This window comes from Narcine bancroftii, chromosome 2 (genome assembly GCF_036971445.1).
Source record: "Narcine bancroftii isolate sNarBan1 chromosome 2, sNarBan1.hap1, whole genome shotgun sequence".
In the NCBI taxonomy this organism is placed as follows: domain Eukaryota; kingdom Metazoa; phylum Chordata; class Chondrichthyes; order Torpediniformes; family Narcinidae; genus Narcine; species Narcine bancroftii.
This window is the reverse complement of record NC_091470.1, coordinates 100,067,442-100,081,668: the sequence shown is the minus strand read 5'-3', so window position 1 is coordinate 100,081,668 and position 14,227 is coordinate 100,067,442. Positions and strand designations below refer to the sequence as shown.

At 47.1% G+C, this 14,227-nt stretch overlaps 2 protein-coding genes across 2 annotated transcripts in view; one reads left to right on the top strand and one right to left on the bottom strand.

The window, feature by feature from the left end:
- Positions 1–10,955, bottom strand: part of ggcx (gamma-glutamyl carboxylase) — a 60,335-nt gene extending 49,380 nt beyond the window's left edge. The window contains exons 1-3 of the mRNA XM_069917691.1: positions 10,827–10,955; positions 9,342–9,521; positions 2,117–2,275 (exon numbers count right to left, since the gene is read on the bottom strand). Of these exons, the coding sequence (XP_069773792.1) occupies positions 2,117–2,275; positions 9,342–9,521; positions 10,827–10,863 (376 nt within the window). The 5' untranslated portion in view covers positions 10,864–10,955. The remainder of the gene's footprint in view (positions 1–2,116; positions 2,276–9,341; positions 9,522–10,826) is intronic.
- LOC138752908 (uncharacterized) lies at positions 10,946–12,322 on the top strand. Its single transcript, XM_069915520.1, has one exon. It carries the CDS (start codon positions 10,946–10,948, stop codon positions 12,320–12,322), a length of 1,377 nt encoding a protein of 458 aa, XP_069771621.1.
- The last annotated feature ends 1,905 nt before the right edge of the window (positions 12,323–14,227 follow it).

Below are 14,227 nucleotides of genomic sequence, written 5' to 3'. Positions count from 1 at the left end.
AAATCACACTGGGCAATAAAGATTTTGCTTCCTGAACCCTTCTGGGTTTATTTTATGGATTTTGGGCTGCTGATCATGGAAATTACCTTAAAATTTTCCTACTACCTACCTTTATTTTTAACCTAATTTTTTGTAATTTCCCGTCATATTACAAGTCTACTCATATATTGCCCACAAAGCAAACTGTTTTGGTCAGTCCAATAATGCCTGGCCAAGCACTCAGTGCAGGTGCTATGCCTGGACATGTCTTTGGCCTGGACATGCAAGGAAGGCATTTAAAGATGTTGAGAATTTTCTTGGCAGTTACAGAGCACCAAACTACATCCAGCTGATTGACAACATGCTTCAAGCACACAAATCCACGAAGTGCCACATATCATTGAAAAATCATTTTCTGCATTCGCACTTGGACTCCTTCCCTGCTGATCTCGGTGGAGTTGATGACAAACACGGTGAAAGGTTTCACCAGGACATTGCGACCGTGGAAAAGCAGTATCAAGGCAAATGGAATCCATTAGTGCTGGCTGACTGTTGTTGGCCACTGATACGAGAGGCATCAAATGCTGAGTACAAACGAAAATCAGCGCAAAACATCTTTAGGTCAGTTGAATTGATGCATCATTATAAATTCAATAAAAGTTCATTTAACGTTTTTCCAACTTTCTACATGTTACAGCAAATTTGAAATTATCTTTGTGTTCAGCTTGAAGATGTCTATCACAATCCCCAATTTATTTTCAGGAAGCAAATTGAATAAAGACTATTTTTGGTTAAAAAAATCAAATATTCCGAGGACAGTGCATGGGTGAGGTACAGAGTAAAGGACACAATGGCATTGAGTAGAAAAGCAGGGACATTGATGTTGAATTTTACAAACCATTGTCCTGGTTACAACTGAGGTAATGCATCTAATTCTGATCACTTGAGGAAGATTGTATAGTTCTAGAAAACATGCAGAAATTATTCACTTGGAACGCCTCCAGCAATAAGGGATTTTAGATTCAAGCTTAGACTGGAGTGGTTTCCTTTAAAGAAGGTTTGAAGGATATTGATGTAACTGAAGGAAATCACAGCGACTATTATAGGGCACATATACAGGTATTACTTGATGGGCACAGATTTAATGTGCTGGGGAGAAGATTCAAAGGAAAAAAAACTTTTTATTGAAGGAAAAAACAAGAGCAGTGATAACACTGGATAATGAAGATTTTTCTTCCTGAACACTTTTGCGTGTATTTTATGGATTTTGGGCTGCTCGTCACGAAAATGTTCCTATCATGCATAGGTTTTATTTTTGTCATTTCCTGTCATATTTTAAGTCTACTAGTATATTGCCCACAAAGCAATCTGCTTTTGTCAGTCCAAGCATGCCTGGGCACGCTTAGTCAGGATAGTTGCAGACAGGCTATAAAAGCAGTTCACATACACAGATGCTGTGCATTACATTGATAATGAATTAAACGCATGTTGATGCACATGTTCTTCAGGTAATGACATAGTGAGCGTACTTACCAATAGCATTTATTATCTTCCGGAAGATTCAATATAGCAGAAATGTCTCGTCAATGTCACAACAGCAGCGATACATTCTATGACATCTGTGGTGAGTACACGCTTAAGGCTCAAAGATGCACCATGACTGCACTTATGAGGAAAGCCTATGAGCTCTACTTCGGATGTAAACCCTGGGCTCCTCACATTTGTTGTGCAACATGTGCAGTTAAGCTGAGAGCTTGGCTCAGCATCATTATGCAATTAAACGTTAAATTCAATGAAAGTTCATTTAATATTTCTTCAACTTCCTAAGTGTTACAGCAAATCTGAAATTATCTTTGTGCTCAGTTTGAAGTTCTCTATCATAATCCCCCCACCAATTTTTTTTCAGGAAGCAAACCTTTTGGGGGGGGGGGGGGGAATTGCTTTCCAGTGTTATCTGGAAGTGTGGCTCCATCCCCACAGAGAATCAGACGTATGTGCAGGCTATTGAGATATGGGACTCATTTTTGTTCTAAGAGCTGGTATAGGCTGAAAGTCCATCTTTCTTTGCTGAATCAATTCCACGATTCTAGGGGAAAATTTCCACAATTATATTGGGGCCCAAACCTCGGAGACTCACCGAACCACATGATGACAAAGATGAAGTACATCCAGTCCAAAGGAAGCGGCTTCAAGAAGTTGAACAGAGGAAAACGACAGACCACCAGTTCATCAAAGTATTTATGATCCAGCGAGCTCAAGCCCCGCTCCTGTGGAATGTCAAGGGCCATCAGTAAACCTGTGGAGGAAAGGGAGAGAAAGGCTCCTGTTTTCAGTGTGTCTTCCAGAGCCTCACCAAATTTGTGCTGAATCACCCTTGCCCGAATGGGAGCCCAGACGTGGATACCTTGAAGGAGGCCTCAGGCCCAAAATGTCAGTCATATATCTTTATCCCCTACGGACGCTGAAAGACTGGCTGAGTTCCTCCAGCATTTATGTGTTTTTACTACAATCCCAGTGTCTGCAGACTTTCGCATTCCTCTCGATGGCCCAAAGTTTGATACCAATGGAAGCTGCATTAGTTAATCTACACTTTAGTTTTTGTTTCATGATTTTAATATACCAGAAAAAAACTGTGGGGGACCACGGTCAGCGTAATGCTGTAGCAGCCCCAGCGATCAGACTTCGAATCTGACGCTGTCTGCAAGGAGTTTGTACATTCTCACCATGTCTATGTGGGTTTCCTCCAGTTTCCTTCAACCCTAGGGGTGTACATGAACTGGGTGCAATTGAGCAGCATGGGCTCGTAGGTCAAAAGGGCCTAAAAATGGCTACGTCTAATTTTTCTTTTTAAATTCTGCTACTGAAAAGGTATCATTCACCTTAATGCCCGATTAAAGGTTCTCTGTTTTAAGTCAGGACTCCCTGATCCAATGCTGAGGGTGTATTTACTGAGGAAGTCTGGCTCAGGGTCTCTTCACAGGTTAACTGTGCATTGCACCCATGAAGGATGGTCACTGTTGATATAGGAGGACACCCACCCCCTGACAATCTTGCACCAGTCAACATCTTCAAGAGGAGAGGAAAAGAAGTCAACAATGAATGAAATGATTTACAATGATAATGACTCTACTGAGCTAATCCAGAGTTCACAAGATACAGCAGAAGTCCTCGGCCCATCGAGTCATTCTAATCATGAGCTGATTTATCCACCCACTCAGCCCCGCTCTCCGGCCTCAACCCTTGATGCCCTGACTAATCAAATACTTGCAAATCTCTGCCTTAAATACACTCAACAACCTCACCTCCACAGCCGCCTGTGGCATCAGGTTTCTCAGACTTAAGACCCACTGAGATTTCACAATTCTGTTTTAAATGGACGCCCTTTTATCCTGAAGTCATGCCCTCTTGCCCTAGATTCCACTACCATGCCACATCTACTCTGACCAGGCCTCTTAGCCTTCAAAATGCCTCCATGAGATACCCCCTCATCCTTTTGTACTTCAACAAGTCCAGTCCAAGAGCTGAGACTCGTTTCTCATATACTAACCCTTTCCCTCCTGATACCTGAACCCTCACCAATGCTAACACGTCTTTTCTTAAATACAAGGACAAAAACTGTACTTCTCTAAGTGAGGCCTCATCAGAGCTTTACAGAGTCTCAACATGACATCCCTGCCCTTGCATAATATTCCTCTAGAAATGAACACCAACACTGCATTCGCCTTCTTCACCACTGACTCAACCTCGAGGTTAACCTTCAGGGCAGTGGTTCTCAACCTTTTTCTTTCCCTCACATATCACTTTAAGTAATCCCTATGCCATCGATGCTCTGTGATTAGTGGGATGTGGGTGGAAAGAAAAAGTTTGAAAACCACTGTTTTAATCGTTCCTCGTTGACTTGTTATGTGCACCGTTTCATAACTCTAAAGGAAATGGGCCAATGACAATTTTTCTCCAGCAAAATATTTCACTAAAGATTGGGTCTGGAGCAGTGATTCTCAACCTTCCCTTCCCACTCACATCCCACCAAATAATCCCTTACAGAGCACCTATCCAGCAAGGGCAGAAGCTGATTAATTTAAATGTTTAACCCCAGCATCATTGAGTCACAAGTTGACTCATGGGAGTGGAACCGGGGAGGGGTTGGGGTGGTGGAGATGGGGGTGACCTTCAGGGAATGCATCAATAGAGCTGTGCAGAGGATGCCGTGTGGGGTATCTGGGCACTATTTACCACTCAGTTGGCAAAACAGTCACAGAAAGACAGTCTTAATTTTTAATTTAATTTAGACACACAACACAGTAACTGGCCCTTTAAATGTAATTCTCTATTGTATTCATGTTATAAAATTTTAAATAAAGTCTTCAAAAGAAATAACATCACAATATTTGAACAAATATGGGAGCCATACATGAAACACAATAGAGAAAACCTACCGGGGACACCTACCACCTAAAATGACAGGAGAAGATAATGAAAAGAACTGACTCAGTGGAATTTCTTGTTTATTTTTATTGAGTGACAACATTGTTTGACGGGTTTAATGTGTCTTGTTTTCTGAACTTTAAATAAATGGGAGGGAAGGGAGGAGGGAAGGGGGGGAGAAAACGACACTGTATATATTTAAGAAGGAAAATGTATGTATCTTGATTTATATGGTTTATAGTGTGAAAAATAAAAAAATTTTAAAAAAGTAACTGGCCCTTTCAGCCCATGTGGCCAAATTACACCCAATTGACATACCACACCACCCTCCCCCCAACCCGGTATATTTCGAAGGGTGGGAGGAAACCAGAGCCTCAGGGAAAACCCATGCAGACGTGGGGAAAACGTACAAACTCCTTACAGACAGCATGAGATTCGAACCCTGGTCCTGATTCACTGGTGCTGTAACTCCTTACAGACAGCATGGGATTCGAACCCTGGTCCTGATTCGCTGGTGCTGTAACAGCATTAAGCTAACAGGTATGCCTACCATGCCTCCCTTACCTAACTCAAAATGAACAATAAAATTAAAAATAAAATTTCACACCAAACATGGTTACAAGCTGAGTGATGGTGGCTGAGCTCTGAAGAAAGTCAGCCTGCCATGTGGGTTTAGTTATGCTCCCGTGATAATGAGCCAATGTTGTTTTCAAAGGAAAACTGTAAAGGGTTGGGAATGGAATGGTCTAATGTACCAGTGTTTATTTTTAATTGGAATGTTTATGATACATGCATTTTACCTCACCACAGGGCAAAAATCACGCACACCAGTCATTTTTCCTTAACCGACTCTCGGAGAACCGCAATCTCGTCTTTACTGTGCAGTGCTTTAGTAGTTATGGTATGAATGACAAATAAAGGTGGCTTGACTCCTTTGGCAACCAGAGTCGGTGTAGTTTCAGACAGATGGGGTAGTTGATTGTAATAAAAAGGGGAGAAGACAGGAGAAAACTTGGCTGAAAGGTGAACCAACAACAACCTCACACTTAATGTCACCAAAGCCAAAGAGCTGATTGTTGACTTCAGGAAGGAAAAACCAGAGGTGTACGACCTAATGATCGTGGTGTGGGGTGGGGGGGGGGGGGGGGGAGGGGGTGGGGAGGTGAAATATCAGAGGTAGAGAGAATAAGCAATTTATATTCTTGAGTCATTATTTCGGAGGATCTTTCCTGGACCCAACACACCAATGTCATTGTGAAGAAGCACGTCAACGCCTCTACTTTCTCAGGAGTTTGCGGAGGTTCAGTCTGACATTGGAAACCCTGGCAAGTTTCTACAGAGGTGTGGTGGAAAGTGTGCTGATCTAGTATGGGGACACGAATATCCTGAGTGTAAAACCTTGCAAAAGGTCATGGGCACAGCCCAGGACATCGCAAGCAGAGCCCTCCCCACCATCGAGAACATCTACAGGGAACGCTGCCATCGGAGAGCAGCAGCAATCATCAAGGATCCACACCCCAGAGCACGCTCTGTTCTCACTGCAGCCATCAGGAAAGAGGTATCAGTGCCATGAGACTCACCCCACCAGGTTCAGGAATAGCTGCTCCCACTCCTCCATCAGACTCCTCAAAGACAACTCAGAGTTTCATTTAAGGACTCTTGCACTTTATTGATTTTTTTTCTCTCTCTCTGAATTGCATAGTCAGGTTTATTTTTACATTTCTTTAGTATAGTTTTGTTTTTGCACTACCAATAAGTGGTAATTTTGCCTCACCCGCAGGAAAATACTCAGGTTTGCACATGAGGTCATGTATGGACTCTGACAATAAACCTGTAATCTAATTTGTATCATTACGCCAAAGCATGGGAGAAGCAATGCTAGCCAAGGGTCTGGTCACTTTTTTAGAACATGCGCGCATGCGTATGATGCTAAGAAAAGGGCCACAATTTACGATGCTTCTCACCCCATCTCCCAGCTCCCCGATGGAACAGCCACAATTGTCTGGGCTCATCAGAGGACGATCAGCAGGGGGGCAGATAGCGTTGCCTGAAACTACAAGGCAGCACGAATCTGCACAATGACCTTTGCCATCCCATCAGTGAGAGTCCCAGCAAGTAAACATTCTGTTTCAAAGATCAACATTGGTTCCCTTTGATCAGAAGTTAAGGCCAGTTACTTTATACTAAAACAGAGATTTTTGCACATCGCACATACTGCTCAACCTGAAAGTCAGTTCTGACTCTGGTCAGTGAAGTGATGGTCTGTGGGCAAAAGGATGGAGATAACTCATTTACCTAGCTCTCCAGTTTCCAAACCTATCCAAATCTCAGCATTCATAAATTCTTTTCCCATTATAAGTTCAGTAAAGTTGTGGCTAATTGGCACACACTCCATCTTCAAAGAGTACAACCAGATCATTTTTTTTTTTAAAAAGATTAAATAATTTCAACAAATCCCTTGAACTTCTTTAGTCAAGTCAAATGCACAAGTATGACCCGACAAAACAGCGTTCTCCTGTCCTAGTGCAAAACACGCAGGCAAACAACCAGACATAACACACGTACAGGCAAAAATTACCTATGTAGGGCAAGAATTCATATATACTAATTAACAAATAAATATTGTTTTATGAATACGAGAGTCTCAGATGGTTAGTGTGAGAAGTTCCTTTGGTCGTTCAGCATCCTCGCTGCCCGTGGGAAGAAGCAGGAGAGGTTTCTTTTCCTTAAGAGTTCTAACATTTACTTCTGTACCCCTGATGAAACCTGTGCAGACTAGCGATCAGACCAAGATCTTCTGATCCACTTGGCCTTTAAATACCGTGACAGGCCCACGTGTCCACATCACCCAAATGTGCCCCATTCACTTGCCAACCCATTTAGTCTACAGAATATTTGATCACACATTGTTCTTTACGAGTCAGTAGATCAAGACAGGGAGTGCCGTGGCAGTGGGGCAGCACAGAGGTGTGGCTCGTAGCGCTCCAGTGATCTGGGGGGGGGGGGGGGGGGGGGGTCAATCCTGACCTCAGAAACCTTCTCCCATGTGCTTCCCCCGGAACTCCAGTTTCCTCCCATATCCCAAAGTCATGGATTAGTAGGTATACGGACCACTCAGAATTGTATCTAGGGCAAGGTGATGGTGACAATAAGTTTTACTTTCATACACATTGTACAATGTGCCCCAAAATTTTTTACTTGCTGTAGCCAAAAAGGTATTTTAAATAGAATCTATGATAGTAAATTAATTGAATTAGATTAAAAGAGACAATAATTAGGTAATAAATTTTCACAGTAATTCTGGTGTTATAAAAAGTGGCATAAGAGTTCAGACAGTCCTTTGTGGTGCTGGAACAGTCCACGATTGGTGTTCAAGAGTCCATTGGAAAGAAGCTGTTCTTGAACCCTGAGGTGCTGGTCTTCACTGCCTGAGGGTAACAGTGAGAAGAGATTATGACCAGGGTCATGGGGTTCCTTTATGATGTTGGAGGTAGAATTTGGTGAGGGGTAGTACATGGTAGGGGGGGGGGGGAAAAAGAGATTACAGGGAAAATTAGTAGGGGAGCCTGATTTCTCTGTCAGCTGACAAATAAGGGGGCCACTCAGTCCATCAAGTCTATGTCATGTGAGGAAATGAGTGTAGGCACTCAGCTGGTGACTTAAAATAAACATTCATTTATTAAGGACCTATCCAAATCTCAGCATTCATAAATACTTTTGCCATTATAAGTTCAGTAAAGTTGTGGCTAAATGGCACACACTCCATCTTCAAGGAATACAACCAGATCATTTTTTTAAAAAAATGATTAAATAATTTCAACAAATCCCTTGAACTTCTTTAGGCAAGTCAAATTTATTATCATCTGAATGCACAAGTATGACCCGACAAAACAGCGTTCTCCTGTCCTTGAGCAAAACACACAGACACACAACCAGACATAACACACGTACAGGCAAAAATTACATATGTAGGACAAGAATTCTTATATGCTAATTAACAAATAAATATTGTTTTATGCATACGAGAGTCTCAGATGGTTAGTGCGAGCAGTTCCTTTGGTCGTTCAGCATCCTCACTGCCCGTGGGAAGAAGCTGCTCCTCAGCCTGGTGGTGCTGACCCCTGGATCTCTTCCCCTCTTTTTTTTTTTGGTACTTAACTGACATCCATTCAAAGGACAAATCCATCCTTGGATGGGTTCAAAAGAACCCCAAAGGTCCATCAGTACAGGGTGTAGTCAGTGTGGTCCAGAGACACACACCTGGGAACAGGTCCTTCAGCCCATTGAGTCCACACTAGCTATCAAGCACCCATAGTTATACTGATCCTTTCTTACACTGTTTTATTCTTCTCATGTTCTACCACTGAATTCTACCACTCACCCACACACGACGGGCAATTTACAGTGGCCAATTAACTCAGAAATCTTCAACTCTTTGGGATCAGTTGGGAAATGGAAGCCCTTGGTGGAAATGCAAACTCTGCACAGATAGTACCTGAAATCAGGATTGGATCCGGGTTTCTGTGGCTCACTTGCCAGATTTAGGCATAAACTAAACAGGCCTCACAATCCACATGGGTCTCAAAAATATATTAATGCATCTTAAAACTATTTTACATTTAAGTATTGTTTCTAGGCTATACTATATTACAATCTATGACAGAGACCTAGCCAACCAAATGATAAATAAGTAATCAATAAATGCATTCAATTGAAAATAATTTGTAATTTCTTAACCAGCTTTATACAGCTTAGGGCCTCACCAAGTCTAAATCTGGCAATGAGCTGCATGACGACTGGAGAGTGGGCCCAGTCTTTAGAAGGGGACTCACTCCACAATCTCCAGAGTAACACAATGCCAACGAATTACACCCATCACTGCAACAATAATTCGGCAAAAGATGCTTCACCGGGAAGAAAGGAAAATCTATACTCACCAAAGAGAAGCCTGAAGACTCCCAGGGAGGCCGGGTCAGTGGGTCGATTTAACAGACAAACGAATCGATTCCAACTTCCAAAATCTGACAACTCAAACCCGAAGATTCTTTTCATTTTGCTGCTTTCCCCCTCCATCACCTCCTCCTTTGGGACTCTCCTTCTAGCATGCTGGGACTCCTCTGGAGTAAGGAAATGTCAATCAGTATCTGACCACAACATCAACCAAACAAGGTACAAAATCACAGAGAAGTTCACAACATGGGATATTATGTTAATGATTAAAAGGGTACAGTGGTTCTCAACCTTTTTCTTTCCACTCACATCCCACCTTAAGCAATCCCTTACTAATCGCCAGTGGCATAGGGAATACTTAAAGCGGTATGTGGGTGGAAAGAAAAAGGTTGAGAACCGCAATCTAATCCCATCCTTCAGAACTGAGTCCATTGTCTTGTAGGGCACTGAGGGGAAGTTGTAGGGAATGTGTGGAGAATAAAATGGGAGTAGTGTAGGATTAGTTTAACTGGGTCAGCATAGACTCATCCTGTTTCCATGCTAAATGACTCTAGTGTTAGATGCAGTTCCAGAATAAACTTCCCAATCTGACATTTTCTACCTTAACTTAATGAAGGAAATCATCAAATTTGCTTTTCTAACCTGATCTACTACCCCCACACTTCCACGAATGTTTTCTCCAAGAACTCTATTGCTCCAGTAACTTTAAAACCCTCCCATACCCCGGAGCATAAAGCCCTGAAAAAGGTAGTGGACGCAGCCCAGGACATCACAGGCAAAACCCTCCCCACCATCAAGAACATCTACAAGGGAATCACTGCCTTCGGAGAGCAATATTTATAGAAAATTATTGGAACGAAGTGTGCATGTAAGAGAAAGGTACGTCATTTTCTTCCCCCATGTCTTGCGGCACTTAAACACCTGAAGTTTATCGTATGTGGCTTTTAGGTTAAGCACGTTTGGTCACCCCTGCAGTACGTGCTCTGTAGTTAATCAGGAGCCCTTTTCCCCACTGGCACCCTGTCCCAGGAATGAACTGGCAATTTCACACTGGGGATTAACCACCCTCCACCCCTTACCAGTGGAAGGGAGAACACTCTGATCCCTGGGGGTCCCTGTGTTCAGTGGAAAAGCTATTAGTGTCCCAGTTAAGGGTGGCCCAGTGGAAACTGCACAAAGGCCAGTGAACTGGGATGCCAGTGGAAAAAGGGCATCTTGAGGTGGGCTGTGAACGGGAACAAAAAGGGTTGAGAACTACAGGACAAGTTCCTCCAGCATTTCTGTGGCTCTTCCTACAATCACAGCGTCTGCAGGCCAGATGAACCTTAATCGTGGGTTTCCTTTATTGACTGCTGGTTCGTAGGCGCTGGTCTGGCTGGGGGACAGGGCTTGTGGACGTGGACACTGCCCCGTCCTTGCGGAGCTGCCGGCGCAGGGGGGATTAAAGCGCGCTGCCGATGAGCCGCACTCACCCTGGGGCTTCAGTTTGGCTCCGTCTGCTCGGCGCATCTCGTCCTCCAAACGGGTGCAGGGAACGCCGCGATCGTTCGTCCGCCCACCTTGGCGAGGGAGCTCCGTCGCGGAGCGGCCGATGTCGTCAAACGCGCAACCTTACGGGAAAGTTGCGGATTGGATGTTCGGGGAAGGGAGGAGATTTGGGTGGTGCTACGGTTCTCGGGCAGGCTTCCAGCCCTGGTCCCCGGACGAATTACAACCCCCTCCCCTCGGACGGCGCCGGCCTCGCTACCACCCCCTCCCCTCTCCCCTGGCCCCAGCCACACGACCTCCCCCCTGGCCCCAGCCACACGACCTCCCCCCTGGCCCCAGCCACACGACCTCCCCCCTGGCCCCAGCCACACGACCTCCCCCCTGGCCCCAGCCACACGACCTCCCCCCTGGCCCCAGCCACACGACCTCCCTCTCCCCTGGCCCCAGCCACACGACCACCCTCTCCCCTGGCCCCAGCCACACGACCACCCCCCTCCCCCCTGGCCCCAGCCACACGACCACCCCCCTCCCCCCTGGCCCCAGCCACACGACCACCCCCCTTCCCCCCTGGCCCCAGCCACACGACCACCCCCCTTCCCCCCTGGCCCCAGCCACACGACCACCCCCCTCCCCCCTGGCCCCAGCCACACGACCACCCCCCTCCCCCCTGGCCCCAGCCACACGACCACCCCCTCCCCCCTGGCCCCAGCCACACGACCACCCCCCTCCCCCCTGGCCCCAGCCACACGACCACCCCCCTCCCCCCTGGCCCCAGCCACACGACCACCCCCCTCCCCCCTGGCCCCAGCCACACGACCACCCCCCTCTCCCCTGGCCCCAGCCATACGACCACCCTCTCCCCTGGCCCCAGCCACACGACCACCCCCCTCCCCCCTGGCCCCAGCCACACGACCACCCCCCTCCCCCCTGGCCCCAGCCACACGACCACCCCCCTCCCCCCTGGCCCCAGCCACACGACCACCCCCCTCCCCCCTGGCCCCAGCCACACGACCACCCCCCTCCCCCCTGGCCCCAGCCACACGACCACCCCCCTCCCCCCTGGCCCCAGCCACACGACCACCCCCCTCCCCCCTGGCCCCAGCCACACGACCACCCCCCTCCCCCCTGGCCCCAGCCACACGACCACCCCCCTCCCCCCTGGCCCCAGCCACACGACCACCCCCCCTCCCCCCTGGCCCCAGCCACACGACCACCCCCCTCCCCCCTGGCCCCAGCCACACGACCACCCCCCTCCCCCCTGGCCCCAGCCACACGACCACCCCCTCCCCCCTGGCCCCAGCCACACGACCACCCCCCTCTCCCCTGGCCCCAGCCACACGACCACCCTCTCCCCTGGCCCCAGCCACACGACCACCCTCTCCCCTGGCCCCTGCCACACGACCACCCCTTCCCCTCTACCCCAGCCCCAGGATGGCGCCAGCCATTCTACAACCTGGTTGCCCACCCTGAGCCGCTTTAAGTTGCAAAACTCCAGAATCATTTACCACCTCTGTCACCTGCTTTAGCAATCCAGCTCCTCCATAAAAGGGGGGGGGGGGGGGGGGGGGGGGGGGGGAGTGTGCAGGTGTTGTAATGGGCTGGGGAAACGTTTCAGGCCTTTCTCTGGTGGTGCAGTGTGTTCATCTTCCCTGAATAGCTCCTATTCGCGGGGGGGGTGCCCATTTCCCTCAAATTGGAACCATTTAGGGAAAAACCATACACACCTGGAGGTGAAAGACAGGATTCTGTTGATACCGGGGTTAAGTGAAATAACACACAAACGCTGGAGAAACTCAGCAGGTCAAACAGTGCCTTTATGTAGCACAGGTAATATATGGTCCATCTCTCATGCTTCCCCCCCCCCCCCACACCTTGATGAAGGGTGTGGTACACTGTTAGCCAGAATCAGACACACACAAAGTTAAAGACTGTACAACAGGCTTTAATCCACAAAGACTTCCACAGAGCCAGGCTGACTGTGGCTACAGCAACTCTGAGTGAGGCCTCAGGCTTATATCCTGGAGGGTGATTGACACCTGACCAGGTGGGGCTTGATCCATTCAGGCCGACTGATTGACACCTGGCCAGGTGTTGTCCTGTCCCCTTACACTCCTGCAAGGACAGGTGTTGCCCCCTGCAGTAGGCCGACGGTGTACTACCACAAAGGGCTCAAGCCTGAAATGTTGGTTCTGTATCTTCACCTTTGCGACATAAAGACACTGTTTGACCTGCTGAGTTTCTCCAGCGTTTGTGTGTTTTGCTACTTTGGGTTCTGTGGCCCAGCGGTGAGACGGTTGCACCGGTACAATTGGTAATGCACCGCTGATTTCCTCCTGTAGTTGTGTGTGTGTGTTTTTACAAAGAAGTTCACCATCTGTAGGCTTTTCGTTTTTCCACTGGTTCTATATCAATGCAACTTGCAGAGTTCTCATCGTGTTCTGACACCTTCCCTGCCTCAATTGCAATATCAGGGAAAAAAATCACGGTTTAAAAAAGAATTAACATTATTACTGCCCATGTTCACACTGGGTGGGTGCCTTTTTTGGACTGCAAGCACCTCTTTGGAGTGCCACAGTCCCGGTGGTCAGACATGCAGTCGAGTGCATGATTGTCAACTGGCATGAAACACTGCAAACTTTCTCAAGAAAGGATAAATCACGGGGCAGGAATGGACTCAAAATTCCTGCACATCCCTTTTTAGACTGGCCCATGTAGCGGCAAGATTCCTCGATTGTGCAGTTTAAAAAGCATGCCATTGGCATTAAAGTGTTGACTCGTCTCATTCCAGTTTGTGCCATGGTATTTTGAGAAGGCGAGGATTAAAATTCCAGGCAAAGATCCTCATCACCAGCACCAGGCAACTAATTAAATCCACTCCTTCTGTAATCTGCTGTCAGCTGGCCCAGGAGTTGATAATATCTTCATTGGACTCCTCAGTTATCAAGAGGTTAAATGCTGGGTTGAAATCAGCCAGTCTCACAGCATCCAAAAGATGTAAAGATGTATTACCTGCATGAAGTGAGCCTTTCTTCAAGGCATGAAAGAAAAAAAGCAGGCAAGCGTCTGAATTAAAGACTAGAGAGAAAAAGGGAAGACTGGGAGGGGGAGGAGTCCAGGCCAGCTAATTGGATATGATAAGAGGAAAGGTGAGAATTGGGAAAAGGGAAGAGAGGGAGAGAGAAACAGGTGGAGAGGAAAAGACAAGGGGGGGAAGAAGATGATGGTCGGGCTAACGGAAACCAGAGAACTTGGTGTTCATGCCATCAGGTTGGAGGGTGCCCAGACAGAAGCTGAGGTTCCCCCAACTTGCAGGGGGTCTCAGTCTGGTAGTGCACGAGTCCATGGACAGTCATTATCGGCAAGGGAGTTGGACGGGGAATTGAAG

What these genes read in the sequence shown, in the direction of transcription:
- LOC138752908 (XM_069915520.1), top strand. Translation starts at nt 10,946, where the DNA reads ATGTCGTCAAACGCGCAACCTTACGGGAAAGTTGCGGATTGGATGTTC.